The sequence below is a fragment of the Paramacrobiotus metropolitanus genome, unplaced genomic scaffold (genome assembly GCF_019649055.1).
Source record: "Paramacrobiotus metropolitanus isolate TYO unplaced genomic scaffold, Prichtersi_v1.0 Parri_scaffold0000023, whole genome shotgun sequence".
Taxonomy (NCBI): Eukaryota; Metazoa; Tardigrada; class Eutardigrada; order Parachela; family Macrobiotidae; genus Paramacrobiotus; species Paramacrobiotus metropolitanus.
In genome coordinates this window covers 1,026,880-1,044,293 of record NW_026570243.1, presented here as the reverse complement: position 1 = coordinate 1,044,293, position 17,414 = coordinate 1,026,880, and the positions used below count along the sequence as shown (strand labels likewise).

The 17,414-nt window shown below is 40.8% G+C and overlaps 1 protein-coding gene and 1 long non-coding RNA gene across 6 annotated transcripts; one reads left to right on the top strand and one right to left on the bottom strand.

Annotated features, from left to right (window-relative positions):
* The first annotated feature begins 5,133 nt into the window (after window positions 1-5,133).
* Window positions 5,134-8,339, top strand: LOC129587138 (uncharacterized). The gene is made up of 2 exons (XR_008690262.1): window positions 5,134-5,440; window positions 7,541-8,339. It is a non-coding gene; the product is annotated as an uncharacterized LOC129587138 (long non-coding RNA).
* Window positions 8,340-8,767: 428 nt separating this feature from the next.
* LOC129587135 (uncharacterized) lies at window positions 8,768-12,705 on the bottom strand. 5 transcript variants are annotated; one of them, XM_055480742.1, is made up of 3 exons: window positions 12,279-12,699; window positions 9,587-9,916; window positions 8,768-9,420 (listed from the first exon to the last, which is right to left on the bottom strand). In XM_055480742.1, the coding sequence occupies exons 1-3, from the start codon at window positions 12,424-12,426 to the stop codon at window positions 9,368-9,370; spliced, it is 531 nt and encodes a 176-aa protein (XP_055336717.1). In that variant the 5' UTR covers window positions 12,427-12,699; the 3' UTR covers window positions 8,768-9,367. The 5 variants fall into 5 exon arrangements, 4 of the variants coding, with proteins under 4 accessions (XP_055336717.1, XP_055336718.1, XP_055336715.1 ...); XM_055480743.1 differs by having other exon boundaries at window positions 8,768-9,191; window positions 12,279-12,698; XR_008690261.1 differs by having other exon boundaries at window positions 8,768-9,916; window positions 12,250-12,705.
* Between the last annotated feature and the right edge of the window lie 4,709 nt (window positions 12,706-17,414).

Here is a 17,414-nt window from a genome sequence, read left to right as displayed (position 1 = left end):
CACAAGTACGGTTTTGTCCGACCTGACTTTCTGGAATTCGGGACTTAGCCGAATTCCCTTGCCGCCGGTTAACTTACCGGTAGGCCGACCTTGGTCCGATGACCTTGGTCCATTCCCCTTAATTAGAGAGGATGCTTCGGCATTCGCAACAGCGACAGTGCCTCTCACTCCGGAACGGATGAATACGAGTCGGACGTAAGTGTCAGCCGTGCTTACCCGACCTCGGACGAATTTACCGGTTACGTTGGGTAACCCGGGAACCGACGCCCCGGACCTGATACACCGGATTGCATTTAGACAGGAGACCCCGTGGAAACTCAAGACCCGTGGACGTCATCCTAGTCGGAATAAGCCCCCGGACAGATCTCTTTTTTAGTATTTTTGTACATTTTCTAACAAACGGAATTGTATTTTACTTAGAATCTCTAACCAGATCTGTTTTGCATTTACTTTTTGCTCACTGGAATTGTGATTAAACTTTATTACTTTTTACTTCGCGCTGTTTAACCGTCATTACTTTTCTTTTACTTTCTCCGCGAGCCAACAGAAGCAAGATGCCAGGCCAACAGAAGCAATACCGGTCCAACAACGAACCCCGAGCGGCTTCCAGATTTGCGGCCGTGAGTTGCTTGCCTCTCATGGATCTGGAAGTGAAGGATGGGACGGTCAACAGACACCGGACTCCCGCCGGAAGAGGACGCGTACCGGCGACCCCACATGGGTCGACCGGAGAGGTGCGACGCTGGTGCGGTACTGAGTCTGAGCATCCTCGCAGGAGCTCGGATTCCCGCCCAGAGGCATGTTAGAGGCACGACAGCCTGCGTGATAGATACGCCACTTTGCGTATGCGTATCACTGCACACATGCTGATTCGCCCTCTCTTGTACGTACGTGAGTGGCTGCACTGCACTCTCCGCCTATGCGGATACACCGCGGGCGCACTCACTGAGCATACTTGCTCTCTCGCTCCTCTCTCGCTGTATGACTCAGCGTATATTCGCTCGCGTTGGATACGAGTCCAGTCTGCGCACTCACATTCCATGTGTCTGGACAGCGTGACGCCGTTGCCGCCAGCACATTTCTTTCTCTACATTTCATTACGCTCTAGAACTAGCTCGCAGCAACTTGACTGCTCATTTCTGCCAGACATTGGCTTTGTTGTGTTTTTCCCCGCAATCACGCGGTATTTGCTCCCCTTTATTTGTACAATAAAGGCACCTGTGAGCCCCCTGCGCTTGCCTGTCACAACAATTATAGGGTTTTTCACTGATTTGGTGCTGTGTTATGGCTAAATTAATTAAATGGACAAACATATTTCTTACGTTTCGTTCACTCTATGTGCAGAGTGTATATTACACAAATTTCCCTGAATTTGTATCGCGTTTGCATTTGTGCATGCAGAAGTATTACTACCCGCTAAATAAACTAGCCATGCTTTATCCCGATTTAAAAGTTTTATTCCAGTTTAATTCATCGGTTTTTTATACTTTTAACAGTCCTATTTTGGAATGCAAAGACTGTGTGTACGTATAGTGTATTCTCAGGAGGATTATCAATGCGTATGTTCAAAGGAAGTTTTAACATAGGCTCGTAGGCTGATAGTCTACACGGTCTACGTATAGTAACTCGCATTTATCAGTCAATTTTTCGAGCTCGAGCGAGAAATATCCCAGCGTTTTCTATAAGATCGAATTTAATTCTGCTGGGTCGAGCTAGGAAAAATTATTATGGTTCGAGGAAGTCTGCTGGGGAACAGCAACTGAACTGCTATGATACAAGCTGTCGTTCAACATCCCAGATTTAGATGAGCAATATGGACCACTCAACTACGCATTGTATCGCTTGTTTGCCGAACTTATAGTTGTTTTAGTTGGAATAGGTGTTTGCTTTTTACTTAGTCTAAGTGTATTATCCTTTCCGACCTAGGTGTGTGAATTTATTGGCACCTTGCTTTGATTTGAATAAAAAATGCTTGTAACGTTCGCCGCGTTTTCAAATCGTTGTCCCGGCATCCGGCTGAAATTACTGGCTCTTTGCGTGCGCAATACGCTGCTAAAAAAGCAATGGCATCTTGTGTCCTTCTGTCGCCTTACGCCGGCATACGCTAATTTATCCAGATGGAAACGGTTTTGTGTCAACGTGAAAGTCCAGGTGGTCTGCAAACGTCAGTGTTTTACGGAAACATGGAATGTTTTTACGCCGGCAACCTGCTCAAATGATTCATGTTAACCTTTAGCCATAGATAGCTTATTTTTAGCGCGTTCCGAGGGTCTTTTCTTGTTTTACTTGAGTATCCTACTTTTTCGCATGTTATGGAGGAAATTTGCTTACTTTACCTACTCCACCACCGGTTATCATTATAGCCTATTACGATCTTAAATTTACCTAAGAAATTCGAGTCGGCTACGAAACTTCCGAAGAAATGTTAAGAGCACCAAGAAACCTCTATTGAAAATATTAAGAGCAACGGAGTTTATCGTAAATATCCGGCATTAAGTGTAAAACGCATATTCCCAGTCCCGCATGCAATCGTTCCGGGGCGCCGTTCGCGTGCTAAGCCCCGCACCGCAACATTATCGCCAAACCGGAAGAAACATTCCCCCAGTACCGGAAATACTACGTGTCGCTGTGGCCGAGTGCGTTGGCCCACCCTAGCGTAGGGCGCGCAACTCACTACCCAACCCTGTACAATACAGTTACGTTATGTATGCGAAAACGTCATTCCTGCAATTAAACCGGCACATCACGACAGTTGGCAACATACGGGTTTAAATCAGATAAGACGAATGATGAATAGCCTGGAAAATGAAACAGAAGCTCCCAATGAATGGTCTATACATAATCATGATAGACGGATTGAATGGAGACTATGTGTCTTTGGAGCGCTGCAATGTAATCAGCATGTAAAAGGCCACTTAGTACGATGTGCGCGTGTGTCAACAGTTGGCTCCTTATTCGGAGCTCCCATGGGGTGCGAGTGTAAATCGAAATGCCTGTATGGGAACACTTAGCGCTGGCTACTTTTTCTCGCACAGTAATTGACACACACATACACACACGCGTCCATTGTACGCTCAGCTGGGCGGTGACCTTTCGGGGCGTGTTTGCTTGCCGAATTGATTCATTAGCGCGCCGGCCAGTGTTTTCACATGCGCCTTGATTCGCATATAATTAGTAGGCGCCGACGTCATACTGCTTTTGTAGGAGCGGGCTGTGCTCTGAAAGGGAGAAAAAAATGTCGGTGCACAGCGCTAAATGCACAATCAGCACACGGTTGCGCTTTTTATGTTTGTCGTGCGGATTATTGATTTCGCTGCTCGGCTGGGTGAAAAGCTGTGTGCGTGCTGTTGTGGCTCTTAGAAAAGACCATTCCGGGTTGAGATCATATTTATTTATTAAAAGATAATCGATATAAAATAGGCGAGAATTGCTCTATGCAGGCCACAGGACCAATATATCAAACATGAGGCGACAATGCAGAGAGGATGAACTCGGCTGAGTGTTTGATAATTAATTTATATTAAGATTGACCTTTTTACTGGGGCGACAAACACTCGTTGCAACAAAGCACAAGTATTTTCCGATTGAAAAGGCGGTTTTTGCTGTTTAGTATTATTGATACAGTCTTTTAGCTACTACCCTTGATGCTGCAAAATAGTATGAAGTGCAGCCGGCTTAGCTTAAAATTTGAGAGATGTATATCTGTAATCAAGATCCATCTAGAATAAACTTGTCATATTAAAAACCCTGGTCGTAGTTCTAATTTCTCTAACTAAATTATCGTCAGAATGGAATTTCCCCAAAGCTAAGAATTTTTCTTGTTCTGTTTCTTTCACTTCAGATTACAGAAATATCTGTTGTATAACAACATCGAGATAACAATGGCGGGGTTCAAAAATTCATGATTTAGAACTAAATGAGTGCTAACAGAACCAAACCATCAAAAAACCGCAAAACGAAAAATATTAATTTAAAGAGCATGTAAAAAGGTGCAGAATCGCTAAAAGCCCATTAGACCAATAGTGACAGCGTAAAAAGTCTGTTCCACGCTGTTAACAATTTTTTACAACATCAAATTTAAGCCGTATACCGTAATATGAGCATTTTGGGAAAGCGGCAGTATATTATGGTGCGCTTCACCGTTTTGTGTTACTACACTACGTACTCTGTATATAGCAGACGTACTCTGTACTCTGTAGTCAAACAACTGTAAGTACTGTAGTTCGTATCAACATGTAGAAATTATACCTAGCTTTACGATGCGAGTCTATTTGCAACCAGTATCGGCATGGTTGTATTTATTAAAACAACAATATACAGTAACTACAGAAATCTGGATTGTTATACGGCTCCTGTAGTTGTTTCAGTTATTAGACCTAACTCACCTAAGCAGTCTGCTGGAGCACGTAATACTCGATACCGTGCAACTTGTTAAGATTTACTACTGGAGGTTTCATCGACTAATTCACCGTTTCCCGTTTGACGGCGGCAAATTTGCTTCGAAATTTGCAGACAGATACATTTCGTTTTGTAACGGAAGCAGTTTAACAAATATAAGCGTTTTTGGAAAATACCATAACAGGCCCTATACGTAAACCGAGTCCGTCAGTAGAGAACTGTCGACGAAGCTTGTTGAGGAGTGACACTCCTTAATTCAAGGATAACATCTATTTGACCCTGATAATTAACTCTTAGCCGGAATAGGCCGGCATGAAGATTCCCCTCTTGAAAAGACACGCTGAGTGCCTTCTCCATCTGCATCCCGCACTGGAGCCACATCCCGGAGCATATGCAGCGTGATGCCGGCATTCATAGCTTCATTACAGGCGGAAGTTGATGGGTGTCAATGGAAATTTAAACGAAGTATTGTAATTAAAATAAGGCACACGCTGCCGGCATGATGATCCGCATAAGACCGATAGCAGCAATGAGCGCATCGCGACGCATCATGTCCAAAGACAAACGCCGGCAATGTGTCGCCACCATACAATTTACGCCTCATTTGACGGACTACACTATTAGCTCAATATGGTCGTCAGCTCTGATTGGGAGCGCATACAGAGATCGGAGCCAGGGTGCTGGGGAGCATCAGGGGCCAGATTGGCCTTGAAAGAGGAATTGAATGCCCTTAAGGGACACTATTGATAAATCGGGATTGATGTCACTTTTTACAGTTGGCGCGGGGCTTCGACGTCATCAGCTGGGATGGGGGGCGGGGCGACAAGGCAGTACAACGCGTATATATAGCGGGATCCTGCAGCGATCCAGTGTGGATCAGTGTGTTGGCTGTGAGAGACTTGGAGGATACACGCGTTTGCCGGCAATTTTTTCTTAAGGCTCATTGTACCCATAATCCAAAGCCGGTATTTATCGGTTGAAGTTGGGGAATTACATCGTCTGGAGGATTTCCTGGTGGTTGTCACGCTGCGACCACTGACCGGTAAGTAATTTCCTGTACGTAAAGAATCAGCAGATAAAAGGTTACGCATGTGTAATAGAAAGTTTTCAACCCGTGACTGTTTTCAACATACAGCTAGCTTTATTTAAAGGTCACAAGCATAATTTAAAGTAGCATAGTCTTTGGTATTTAATCGCAGTTACCGTTATCGGTTTTCCTAAGGATGGCAACTGATCTTTTGCTAGGTAGTTTTTTGTGGTAATACAAATTCTTCTGAGAACCAATCTGCGTAGCTGTATGTACAGTAACTCTGAACCGAACATATTGGTATATCTAGGGCGTTACAATGAGAATGGTTGTTAACATATACGGCATATTTCACTTAATTATTCATACATTTATTATGTGTATGTATATTCTCCGCTAGCCAAAACATTATCGACCACTAACTGAATTATCGACAACTGTAGCTTAAGCAGTACTTGGTTAATCAATGCACGTTTCGGTTAAAGCAAACGCGGTTTCGTTGGATGATTTTCTTGTATAGCAAATGCCTGTCTAAAAATAAGTGTGTGCAAGCAGAAAGTCTAATCTACAAATTCTTATAAAAAAACTGCTGGCGTTATTTTGAGAATTTTACATTATATTATGCTCGAGAGCACTTACATACAATTTTTATTAATTGTGAGTGATTCTGAAAATGATACGCGGAAGACCCATTCCGTAATTATACAGCTTTATTTCCGCTATAATTCCCATTGAGAACTTGGCGTGCAGCCTTGTTATTTAATTCCTTAGAGGTCTGATACTGTGGAGTTTTCTCGTAACTGAGATGTTCTGCTTAAAGAATTTTCTTAACAATTCGGCGCAAATAAGGTATGATAATCCTTTGGTCAATAGGTTGTTTTCGTTCCGACTGTGCATTTCTTGCGATGTTTTTGCACAATCTGAGCTTTCGCATACGCGTCACACGTGACATTTTTAAGAGGCACCATTAACCTCTGTCAGAATCATGACGAGTCTGGGATAATTGGCCGATTATGCGAGGATCAGGAGGTAGAATTTAATACCATTTCCCGGATGATTTATACAGCCACCGATCTTCTCTCCCAAATTATGAGAATCAAAGGCTGATTTTGCTGTATACCGGTCGACACCTTCGCACAACGGCGCTGATGAAGCTCGTTTCCTTTATTTGTCAAAGGCCGCAGCAAGATCGATATCAGCTTTGGTGCCGGGTTAAAGCAAATAATTACATAGAATATCTGTAGAACATTTTAGGGTTTTACCAATAACCTCGTGAATAAATACCGACGACAATTTTATCGCCATTTTTAATTCTAATTGCCACAGTAAAAGATGTGATTTTAATTTTGCTCATTACACTGGAAAGCATTTACGCGAAAGTAGACGAAAATAATAGCGACGTCAGATAGACTAATAAATTTCGTAATAATAGTATGAGATGACTTCATAAATAAATCATTAAAATATCGGCTTATTAAATATTTATGCCACTCCATCTTCATCTGTTGTGGGACTTCTGGCCTGAAGTGCGTTTTTATTGTATAACAGTTTGTAAAAAGCACAGTTAAATAAAATATTCAACAGCGGTTTGCGTATGCGTTAATTTTAGCACTTAATCGAAGCATTTGATTTATTTATACTATGATGCATATAGATTTTACGAAGAGTAGCAACAACTTACAATAGTTGATGATTTTTTCGTTCTCTGAAAGTCAAAACGTACCGCAGATTTTTTGAAAATTTGTGTTTGTATTTTGAATGACATCAGCTAATATGATTGAGCATAAAGAAATATTTAAACTGATCTCTTTTGAGACAACAGGCTAGGTATGTGACCGTATGTCTATGGAAATTATGAAACCCGGCAGTAGAGTACAGAAATTGTATCCCTGCATGTGTTGTAATTTGTTAATATGACAATAAATAGAAAAATTTGCTATGATCTACCTAAATTTGCTCCTAAAGTATTAATATTTTGCTTACACACAAAACAAAGCATTATGTGCGCATACATAATTTATTCATGGTGTTAATAATGGCGTGAGAATTATTATTATTATTATCAGCGTATCCTTTATATGCGGCATTAATTGCAGTACATTCTTGATTTTGCAGATCATTGATTCCAATAAAGAACTGCAAAATGTCTCCAGCACAAACAATGTACGCGCTTCTTCTGCTGGCTGCCGCCCTGATTGCGGTAGTCTCGTGCAGCAAAGATGAGACCATTGTCAAGGTGTATGACGGACCCGGCGATATGGAGAAACGCGACAAATTCACGAAGGGCTTCAACAACGACTACAGTCATCTGCGCTTTGGCCGTGCTGACCCCGACATGATGATGCTGCCGCCTTACTTTCCCCCGTACTACGAGAAACGCGCTTCATACGGCAACGACTACGGACATATGCGCTTCGGTCGCCGCGGACCCTCAGCCTCCTTCACCGACTACGGACATCTGCGATTTGGCCGATAGGTCATGAAAAGGTCAATCCATATATCATCCGCTCGGTGCCGAATTGAATAAGCTCATATCGGGAGGAATCATTTTACAGGGTGACAGACAATCTGCACAACCATGGTTCTGAATGCAAAAAGCTAGGCAATCGTGCGTTACTTTTTGTAAATGTACGCTAAGTGCGCTATCTTGTTCATCCTGCAGCATGTCCGCGAATTTTTACTCATGATGTTCAGTTGCGTAATATTAATTATGGCGTTCGGTGGGCGTTGGTACACCAGTTCGTGTGTATGTAGAAAAGACATTTCCGTACTTGGGAATGGATCTCACTTTATGCTGTGGTGCCGGTTAAAGTCATTATCATTTCTTCGCTAATAAGAATAATATTACATTCCTTAACAGATGAATTTCCCTTGTACTGCATTTCTCATCATAATAAATGCAAATTTTGTTTCATTTTGTTGTTTTTTGCGACGTAAATGTCCCGCGTCTACATGTCACGCGGCGGGATATCCTAGCAGCGAAGTGTCCGCGACCAGAATCAGCAGATGTCCTGCGGCTAATTGTCCTCGGCGAAATGCCTGCCTATTATTATACGGCATATACCAAGTAGTATCTAAGTAATTAAATTCACTCGCTAGTTTGCAGGCAACCTGTACAATAACCTGTACAATACAGGCATGTTCAGATTGGCAAACGAAAATGTCTAACTGATCCGAAATCATTCATACTATCATCGCAAAATATGTATTATGCTTGTGCAACAATTCCTGTACCATTTAGGTTTATCTGATTGTGAGATCAGGGGTGACTGCCGATCTTATAGTAATAATTGTATGGCTGTAGTGCAGTACTTTCTAGTTGGTACAACTGCATTTGTCCAATTTTATTGTTTCGCCGTGCATGCTTTCCAGCTTTACAAACAGTTTCCCAGAGGGCGTTTGCAAAAATACAATTTTGCCAAAGTGTGTTGCTTTCCTTATGTATTATGTTAGGAAGCAGAAACGCGGAAACCAGAGATAAAGAAATGTTTATTAACAGTTTATTATCACATGACCTTTGAACTTCAGTTAACGGAACTGAATGTACATAGTACATACAACTAAGGTAGCGTAAAAGCCTCTTGGGTGAAATACGCATTTCAGAAAGTTCATGTTGATCTCCACTTTTGATGCAACTTAAAAGAGTATTCTAGGAGAATATAGTGTTTTTCTTTCGGGGATGTACACTTATTTGAGCTGACTGCACGATCCACTCATGATTGGTTAAATCGGGCCTGAACCAGCACTCGATGACACCGCTGTCTTCCTGTTGTAAAAAACGAAAGAGCATTCCGTAATCAATTGTAGATCCATGAGTGTTAGTGATATTTTTGTCAATAGTATGGTTTGGTAAAGCCGACTGGCTTGGAAATTTGCGCAGGTAATACGTCCAGTAAGGTTCTTCGTAAGGTGCCCAATGTGTATCATCGTTCAGTCGCCAAATTATGGAGTTGTGAAAATTATTGACTGTGTGTTGTGGAAGAGGTAGTCGGATACTGCAAGTGATAATTAAGTTCTCGCCTTCCCTGACTGACAAGTTTTCCATGGGTTTCGCGAAAATTTCACGGGCAAGAGTAGCCTTAGGCAGTATGCGGAAACGTTTAATGGGGACTATGCTCTTGTAGCCGAGGTGGCTCGATTCTTCTACACACGTGACCTCACCTTCGGATTGCAGGGACACGTTCAGTACGCCAAAAACTGAGATTCGACCCCGGTAAGAGATATTATAGAATTGATTGTTGGTTCCGTCATCCACAAGGCGTTTTCCTTCGCCAAATACTGCTATGCCATGATGTGTCCAGGATATGGCTTGAGCGCTTTCTGTGGGTGCTTCACACGTTACTAGTACATTTTCGCCAATTCGTGGTCGATACACTAGCTGGCTCTTGGAAGGACGTTTATGGTCGATTTTCTTATCCTTTCGATGAGGAAATTTTAGAGTGATTTTATCATCTTCACGGCTGCCCAGCGACTGCTGAATAATATCATCCACTAAAATTTATAACATCATGTCACGATACCGTATAATTGAGCTTCAGTGTAGATAATGCACAAAATCAGATTCAGGAAATAATTTACATTTTTATCTAAATGTACATATGTGGGACTGCGCCTTTACTGTTCTGTATTACTCAAAAAGTGTTCTGCAGTTGCCTGAGATCATAACTGGAAAAAAATTAATTTTAGGAAGCCACTCCGTTCACAACTTTTGCCCTACCTTTCATTCGGTGGAATGGGTTTTGGTACTACCTTTCATCCGTGCGCAACCCGTTTTTCGGCAGTACTACAGTATCATGGCATAATATAATGTAGCGATAGAGCGCTGATTCTACCGCAACTATGCAGTATTAGTTGACTGGTTGTTTTGTTTATAGTAAACACCGAATTTCTTATTTCTCTACATTTTACGGACATCATTCAGCCGCCCAGATATTACTTCCTTAGAACCAATATCAGTCATAATAATATTATATACAAGTATCGGTCGCGCTAGCGCGCGACCAGTTGTGTTCGAGGTATGGAAGAATGAAAAAAATGCAAAATATACTTCGTACAGAAATAACAATGATTTTGAAAAATATTTCAAGTACGAAACCCCAGCGAGGCCAGCTACGAAAATATTTCAACATGTAGAAATGCGGACAATTTTCAAGCTTTCCGGTTAAATTCGACCAGTGTTATAAAAACTGTGAAAGCCTCCACAATGTTTATTTTTGCATTGTTCACGGTTTGCCTCCACAATGTTTGCATTGTTCACGCTTCTTTTTCACGTTTTTAATGTAACTTCATATTGCCGATCTAACGAACTGCAAACCTGAATATTTTTGCACGACCGATAATATTAAACGGTGATTAAATGAATGGAGTAAGATCATTTACGCGATGCTCACAAAAATCATTTCAACCGATATTTTAGCTTAGGATTAATGAAAACTTGTGAGAAACAGTTAACGGTTGCCCAAGGTCTTTGGCATCTTTAGCTAATAATTGTAAGATTTTGAGCCGTTCAGTCGAGCTCTTGAGTATTTATAAAAATAAAATAAATACATATTTATTAGATTTTGAGGTTAGTGAATACCAAGCTACCACCAGTATCACAGAGCCGCTATGTGAGTGAATACGGTAAACGAGCCGCGGGCTGGCTTTTAGATATTTAGAAATTACATATAAAAAATTAGACAATTTATACCGTGAGATATTGAGGTAGTCAGATTTTTAGATATTTTTAAATTTCGAAACTTTGGAGGCTCAAGAAATTAGAGGTAAGGGCCCCGCTGCGCGGGGCCGAGTCGAAATATTTAGAGATTCTTGAAATGTAAAAGCTTTGGAGCCGACTTTCGAAAAATTCATAGTTATTTTGAGGTATTCAAACAGATTTAAAAACATCTTAAAGGTTTCAAGAATTTAAAAAAATTATAAGTTTGATGGGGTTGGCAATTTTAAATAACTATAGTTTAGGTTGCTAAGTTGCGAAATTTGTATTTGCTCATTCGAGACGTTTCTAGAATTTACTGGAAATTTCTATGAACTTAAACGCTAAGTACTGAAAGTTTGAAAGGGTTTTTGAAAACGTTCTGGAAACCAAATTTTTTTTCCAAGCTGCAGGTAGGAAGCTTTAGAAGATGCTTGATTGTATAAAATAATCAAAAGCCTCATAAATGGAATCTCGAATTAGGAGATAATTTCCAAAACGAACAACCTTTAAGTACTAATAACCTTTAAGTACTGCAGCTTCTAAAAATTTTTTTAGACCTTCTCCAAAACTTAAGATTTCTTTTAAGATGAAGGCAGGAACGTTTGCGCGATGCTCTATTTTATAAAAATATCAACTTATTGAAAAAATCAATCTTGATTTAGGAGATAATTTCCAAAAAATAAGGACGTAAGGATATATGAATCTATTGATATTTACTTTTTATTCGGCAACAGCCAGTGCACGGATCGATACGCTTGCGCAGATTTACACTACTTAAATGATAAAATTTTAAACATTAAAAAAACACCCAAAATCGTTAGAATCATTTGCGATCTTAGATCGTGCACTCATTGTTCCCAAAACAGCTGCAGCATTTCCTCTAACTACCGCTAGGCTAAATCGCTGCCTCAACAAGGCCGTAGATCGAGGTTCTCCGGTTAGTTCGCGGATCTTTCGGCCGGCGAATCGATCAACTCCGCAAAAACTGTTAATATTATATTGATGTAATTGTAAGAACGAAGTAAATGGTGGCGGAGTCAAAATGATGTGACAAAGATCGAACAAAAGTGATATGAAAGGTGGTATGAGAAGCCACAGGGAGGTAAAAAGTAGTACATGGAGCCTTCACCTTAAAAATTATTCCGCTCTGCAACTTACGGTCCAGGTCTGCGTCATCGGACAATGTAACTCCAGATGTGGTTGCAGCTGAATACGGTTTTCGTATTATACTGCAGGCGTCACCATACTGTCTTGCTGCCCATATCAGTAAATTAATGCAAAATACTGCAATAAAGGAATGGACCATAACGTATTCTGTGCATTGCTTGGTAGCAGATCGAAGGACATGCAGCAACGCTGTCAGATGTCTTAGGTGCCCCGTTTAGCCAAGTTCCGGGAAGCAAAAGCGAACTATAGACTATTAGATAATCTTATTAATATCAAATTACTTTTAATGTGGATAAAATATTTATATTAAAATAATATTATATCGAAATTATTTTTAATACTCGAACGAAGTGCAGCGTCCTCTGTTTCAGAAGCAGTGCTTCCGTCGATTTTTATCCGTTACGCCCAGTAAAGAAAGAATTTCCACAACTACAAGAAGACACTAAGTGGAAATTATTTTGTTGCTAAGTTAAAATTACTAGGAAAAATGCACGTTGGCGTGCATTTGGCAGACCGGAGCGCAGCATTTTCTGTTGAGTACAGCATGTATAATACACTTTAATAATTAATGCAAAACGACTTAGCAACATAAACACTTCCATTTACTCTTTGGAAATGGCTTTCGTAACAACCTTTCGTAACAACCTTTCGTAACGACCTTTCGTAACGGACAGAAATCAACGAAAGTATTACTCTTGAAATAGAGGACCTTCGCTACGCTCCGGTCGATTAAGTACGTACTTATGCTTATTGTACTTGTGCGCTAGGAGTGCCACTGGTAGTAAATAAAAAGGTATAACTCGTACAAACTAAAAGCTGCTGCGCTCCGCTCAACGTTCATTTTTCCTAGAGTACAGTACTATCAATCAATTACGCGCCTACGCCGCGTAACAAGTTAATTCACAGACAAAATCAAGTTTAATTTAAAGACACCAGCTTATAAGAAATTGTTGCTTCGTTAAAATTAAAATGTTACACATCGATGCTTTCTGTTGCATTTAAACGGAAATTACAGGAACTGCCCGAACTCCTGTTAATTACTGCTTTCAGAAATTAAGACCATATGAGATGGGCCTCGGTGCTAACAGGGTAGCTGAGACGTCGAATAAAAGAACCGCGCAAAGCGTCACAGTATCCACTGACCAAGCGGTCCACACCTACTGAATAACAGGAAACGTACGTGACCGCCGATATAATAATTATTATCAGGTCTGCTGAGTGAACGAAAGTCTACTCTGTAAGTAACGGGGAAGGGAAGCGTATTGCTGTAGTGTTAGCAGCGTAGACCAGATAAGAGCGGAACCGTTATCATTGCCCAACACAGCGCTAATACTTCAGCTGTCAAACGAACCGAACGTACAAAAGGTCAGACGTCTATCCATAATCTACCGACCAAGCCTACTGAATAAAGGGAACGATCTCCATTCCGTGAGAACATACATTACGAGTACCACCGCCCTTTGATCATTACTCGGTGATCGGAACAAGCTGGATTTAATGGCATTTACAGTTTTTCTGTATTTTTAACTCTCCTGACCAAAAGCCGAAGTAGTAATATTATCCCAAGCGAACCGCACTATAAGCTTTACAGAGTTCATGTCAGATTCACAGTGCACTTAAATTTGCTACCAATATACAGTAGTTTCGCGTGCTTCGAAAGAGAAGGCAAAAATAAACTTTCCTGGGCGGCTCTCAAAAAGTGCAAAACAGCAATGAGAAGGGAAAATTTTAAAAAAATGTTCACAGTCTAATCGACAGAAACAAAGCGAAGGTCTTCTATGTTCAAGAAAACAGGAATTTTGTCAGCCACGTCGGTCACGTCGGTCATGTCGGTCACGGCTCAATAATTTTGAATAAAAACATGGAAGAATAACACCCAGAAACATTAAATAAAAAATATTTTTGCATAAAAAATGAGTTTTTGAAGCAGTTTTAAATCAAACCCAGCCAAACATTTTATTATACTTCTTTTCCCGCTTCGCTTCGGTCTTTTAGTGCAGGCCAACAGCGGTGCACTTTCCTAGTTTTAACTAAATTTGCATCAATTTAAACTGTGTGGCCACAAGGGCCATTCTCTGGTTGGTGGGTAATAACTGCATTGCAGATACCGTTAAATTTCGATAGTACTGGGTTAGAACGGCAAACGTTGGTATTTCGCTCGCCCGCGTTTCTAATATGTAGATGCTTAAAATTTGAATTTGTTTCGAAAATGCAACTTTTCGGAAACAGTTATTCTGAAACAGTCGAAATTCAGAAAGAGTTAGCCCACGATCAAAATATGTTTCCACGATTTATTAAAAAGCATTGGAGCAGATATTAGAAAATTAGCTAATTTCTTCGACTATTAGTTGTGCAACTAACATTTTATCTCACATAAAGTGAACCGATCTGACTGTTTCCTGATGACCGCTTAAACAGAGCTACCAAAAGTACCTAATCATTTAACGTAAAACGCACACCACAACCGAGCTTAAAATAAATAAAGAAGAACTAAGTATTTTCCCATTGAATTCCGCTTAACGTAAAATGTCTCTGCAAAATTTCCGCATGCATTCCGAACGAAAACTGAAAAATACCAAATACTTCCTTGACCACATGCTACGACAGCACAGCATTTTGCAGGCGAGAACTTCTACATATATTTTGAAACATGACGATTGCTTTCACTGGTGCGTCCTTTCCGCTTACTGCTGAGCCTTGTAGTTTTTTCAGAATCCGTGGCCCGGTACACGGGTACCAAATTCGTGTACATGAACAAAAACTTTCACCTTCGCTCACTCCCAAACACATTTTGCTTTGTTTTATGACATTTTGCAGCTAGATGATTCTATACATTGGCGTAAAACCGTTTGTGCGTAACATTAGGTTCGGGAGTTATGGCTGCAAGAAAATTCCATAAAGTTTAAATCTATTCGAGCGTACCAAAAGTCTCCTTATGTACCGATCTCCCTCAAATTTGGTACGTAAACGCACATACACATGAAGATTGTCTTTGTCGAACCACCTTTCTGACATTGTTTTCTCATTTTAAAATGAATTTACAAAAATTTGAAATTCTTTTTAAAATTTGAAAAAATGGTGCAACTCTGATTCGGTGTAAAAACAATCTTCATAGTGCTCATATTGCCATGCATTTATGTGCAAAATTTAAAGAAGATCGGTCGTTCCATAATGAGACTTTTGGTATAATGAGCATCTGAACTTTTCGGAATTTTTTTTGCGACCATAACCCCCGAACCGGATGTTGCGCGCACAACGATTTTCACGCCAATGTATGCAAATCATTCTAGCGGCAGAATGTCATAAAACAAAGTAGAAATGTGTCTGGGAGTGAAGTAAAAGTTTTCGCATGTACGCAAATTTAGTATCGTGTACCGGGCCACTTCCCTTAATATCATTGCGTTACTAACTGAATGCAATAATATTGTTGAATGAAGGTTGAATGCTATGCAACCTTTGTTATTGGCCATTTCGGGCCAAAGATGGGCTGAACATCAATAAAATTAATGCAGTTTTATTACAAGCGACGAATGAAATTCTCTGGGTGGGAAAAATGTGGTGTTTGACCGAGTTTTTGATGGCATGTTGGAAGTGTACTGAGTGTGGCACTGAAGGAGGTTGGCAAAGTTGCTACCGGACCGAAAACCGGACTACCACACGTCAGTCTTGCGCGTTATAAATCCGAGAAGATATGTACGCCTGATATTTTAGTGCATGCCGGTGCCATTGCGCAATGTGGACAGATGTGCATATCTCTTTACGTCAGCACTTTTAATATAAGCATCACGGTAACGACATTGAAGTCCTAATTGTACAGTACATAAGTGCCACACCATACGATAACGACCTTGCTATAATTCGTCGGTTTATGCGTATTAGAATGGCAAGGTTTTGTGACAGATTCCAGGCGGTAGCCGAATCGTAGACCAGTCTAGCTGTAGAAGTACGTATACAGAACGACTGACTTGTGAGATCAGTCGTAGACTCGTAGTGTACAGGTCTGAACGAGGTTACGAGCATGGCAAATTAAATTTGAGAAATGTGTTTGGGAGGCTGGTATTTAGTTTGCCATGGTACCAGTATAACAAATTATATACAATAAAAGTACATATTGCCGTATGCGATCTTTAATATGTGTCATCACCTGAGCTTCCCCGGACCGCGTAATTTTGATGATAGATCCATAGTAAAATGATAAAAATTACAAGTACTTGGTTGTTAAAAAAAACATCTTCATGTAAAAACTAATGACCGCAACACAGCACGCAGTCTAGCCTGTGTATACTTCACAATTAACGTGCCGGTAATTTTGTTACAAAAATCGGTTGAAAAGCTGAAATACTCGTATCAGTCAGTATTTGCTAATAACGCCAGTAAATTTAGTTCATGCAGGAATCAGCATGGATAATGTAATTGGTGTTTATAAGTACCCCCTCCCACCCACGTTTATTATTGGATATTCGCGTTTCGCTTCTGGTGACAACACCGGTTTAACTGACAGTATTCTCAGGAAATCTCAGCAACGTGGCAGATGCAACTCAAATTAAACCGTTAGCCCTGCTGGTGAACAGGACAATCATAAGACACAGTACTTACACAACGACAGTTTGGCTGACGTCATGGCGTTTCGGCATACCAGTAGTTCGGTCTCTCGTTCACCCAATGGACTCTGTGCACTGGGCAGTAGTGACACAGCTCGGTCACGGGTATTACTAATTCGCGGACATGGACGGACGTGGACGGACGGACGGACGGCTGGACAGGACGGACATTGGATGGACGGGGACGAGGACAAAATGGAGGACGGACACTGGATGGACAAGGACATGGACAGTGGACGTGTGGTGGGCAGATACGTACGAATCTTAATTTTTCTTATTTGCGATTTGAACTACAAAGGACATACCAAGTTTTTCCCCATGTTGCCGGGTTGCCATTTGGAGTTAAACAACAACGATACATTGTTTTTTTTAAGAACGTATTGTCCGAGTTATCTAAGAGCCAATGAATTTTAACTATTAATGAAGAACTAGCCTAACAAAAGATCGCGAAGCCGGTGCTATTTCGATCCGACTAACCGCAGTATTCCCTCAAAAATCAGTTCTTTCACTGCCACTTCTCTCCTCA

Excerpts from the sequence above, each read along its gene's own strand:
- LOC129587135 (XM_055480740.1), bottom strand. The coding sequence starts at position 12,426 with ATGGTCCATTCCTTTATTGCAGTATTTTGCATTAATTTACTGATATGG. Across the intron at positions 9,917-12,278 it reads CGATGACGCAGACCTGGACC|TGGATGATATTATTCAGCAG; the intron begins GTAAGTTGCAGA and ends TATAAATTTTAG.